Source organism: Eimeria mitis, genomic scaffold (assembly GCF_000499745.2).
Source record: "Eimeria mitis Houghton genomic scaffold, Emh_scaff4571, whole genome shotgun sequence".
Taxonomy (NCBI): domain Eukaryota; phylum Apicomplexa; class Conoidasida; order Eucoccidiorida; family Eimeriidae; genus Eimeria; species Eimeria mitis.
The window spans coordinates 276-2,704 of record NW_013572883.1 but is presented as its reverse complement, the minus strand read 5'-3'; the positions used below and the strand labels follow the sequence as shown (position 1 = coordinate 2,704).

The following is a 2,429-nucleotide window of genomic DNA, read 5'->3' as shown; positions in this document are numbered from 1 at the left end:
AGAAGAGGTTCGTTGAGGAGGCGGCCCTGTACCAGGTCTCGGCAGGGTCGAAGATCTCGTGGGTGGATAAGGTTGTGGAGGAGGCATTTCGTGTCCCCCTGGCCCTCTCTGTGCTGGTTGGGTCGGTCCTTGAGGGCCTTCTGTTCCTTCTTCTGTGTCCAGATATGGGTTTCGTATTCGTCCGGCGGCGACACCAGGCATTCCATACCCTCCCCAGTCTTGAGCGGGCTCTTGTAGAGCCGGCTGCCCCACGGGGTACCAACGATCTAGAGAAGAGAATGGATGAGAAGGTGGCCCTGCCCGAGGTCTCGGCAGGGTGCCTGATGAAGTTTCTGTTCTTGGTGTTTCTTCCCTTTGTCGTTGTAGAGTGCCCCTTGAAGAGGTCCCCTGGCCACCCAACATTGCTTGCAACCTATCCCTTGCTTCGTCAAAAGTTTCGGGCTCTGGAGGGGACACTTCTGGCTTCCCTCCCCAGCTCCCTGTTGTTTGGCTTATTGTCATTTCTCTTAGCAGTGCCTCTGCTGTTGCTTGTGCAGCTGGATCCGTAGGCTCACCCTGCGGTGCATATCTCCGCTCGCTGATTGGAACCTTAGTTGAGCCTCGACCAGACCTCTGCAGCACTGGCTGTCCTGCGCCTGCCTCCGCCCCATGACTCAACGAAACCTGCGGCACTGCGACGCTGCCCCGACTTGGGCCTCCCCGGCGAAGGCTCCCCGAGGCGCCTCGGCCCTTCAGCCCCCAATCAGCTCCATAAATGCCGGAGCATTCAGACGGAGGAGCTCGCATTCCCGATGGGACACACTCAGAGGGGAGTTGAGGCACTGTAGGATCCGAGCGCTTCTCGTCTGCAGCTGCTGAAAAAGGCAGATCTAGGTTCTTCTCTACTCGTGAATTGATATCCGGAACTGGCGGCGTCTTTTTCTTGTCTCTTCTGAGTCGCTTAAGCAGTTGTTTTTGCAGAAAGCTGGGGTTCGAGGAGAGGGGAGGTTTGAAGGCGTCTGCCGTGCCCAGGAAGGGTTGGCTGCGGAGGCCTTCTTCTCCTGTGGAGGGCGTTTCATTGGCAACGCTCAGTTGGAAGCCAAAGGAAGAGGAAGGCAAAGAATCAAAATACAAAACAAATGCCACAAAACTGGCCTGAAAAAGACGCCTCGACCCCATGGTGCCGCCTGCGGCCCCTGCAGCTCTCGGCGGGGAAGTGCACAGGGCGGCGCAATGGAGAGCGAGCAGCACGAGGACCCCCCGGTATTCACAACTGCAAACAATACATTCAAACAATTAAGTGCAAAAAATACTACAAAAGAATGATGCAAAGACGAACGCCAAGACCACAGGCGCGCGGCGCGTGGCCAACAGAATATGCTGTTGCCGCCTCTGTCTCGACTCTGTCCAAGCTAAAATGGCGGTTGAATTGGCGCTCTACCACTGTGGAAATTAACGTTAGAAGGCAAAGAAATCAACGTAGTTAAAAATAAGGCAAAGAAATGTTTTAATTGAGGCCTTGAGTTTCCTTCGGCAGAAGGACCTCTGGGTGCGCTGACCATCGGTTCTCTTCCCGATCCAGCCGGTCTGTTGGCAGCGCGTAGAACGCTTCTGCAGGTCAAAACTCCCCAGCATATTCCGTGCATTTACGATATGACGAGAGTATAATAAAAGATTTATGATATAATGCAATACAATAAAATATAATACACAAAATAAACCACATATTATGGCCCATATATGGGCTTCGGTGTGATTTTGACACGCATTAATTGCTGTCGAACTGCGGGTGGGCTGAGGGTAGGTTCGCACTGGCCAGTTGCATTTAAAACGGACTGTCGGTGTTTACTTGCAATGATTAATTCTATTTTTTCCAATTATTTTTACCTTATCTGGTGTCCAATAATCTGCGGGTCATGTGCAGACCGGGGCGTATGCTGGGGACTGGAGAAAATGATGAGCGACACCGAGCCCGCGGCATACTGCACGCGTGCAAAGTGAACTTTTTATTTGCCAATTTGCCTCTGTTTTATTCGTTTCATTTTACCTAATCTTACACTTGCTTCGTTTCGCTTTGTTTCGCTTGCACTGTATTTCGATGTATCTGTCGATTTTCCTCACCGCGCCGGTAAGCCGGAGCACCGGGTGCCGACGGCTACGAACGTGCAGGCAGCGGAGGAAAGAAAATTGACTCTGTTCCATCTGAGGACTGTATTTGCAGAGAAAAATTAAAAACCAAACACAAATAAATCTAATCGAAATAAAACATGCTAATTATTCCCGTGGTGTGTAGTGGAAACCGTGTTCATTGATACCGCGAAGTCAATGCTGCCGGCGCGGTGACCTTTGGCCCGGCGCTGTGCTGAATGGAAGATGAGAAAGAAAGCAGTTTCAAACGCCTCCAATAACAAAGGTTGTTATATTGAAAACAATTATTGATTCGTTTTCTG

At 51.3% G+C, this 2,429-nt stretch overlaps 1 protein-coding gene across 1 annotated transcript in view; it reads right to left on the bottom strand.

Annotated features, from left to right (window-relative positions):
* Positions 1 to 1,158, bottom strand: part of EMH_0076170 (uncharacterized protein) — a gene marked incomplete at both ends in the record, with an annotated part of 1,287 nt that extends 129 nt beyond the window's left edge. Inside the window, one exon of the mRNA XM_013499699.1 lies at positions 3 to 1,158. Coding sequence (XP_013355153.1) covers positions 3 to 1,158 — 1,156 coding nt within the window. The remainder of the gene's footprint in view (positions 1 to 2) is intronic.
* Between the last annotated feature and the right edge of the window lie 1,271 nt (positions 1,159 to 2,429).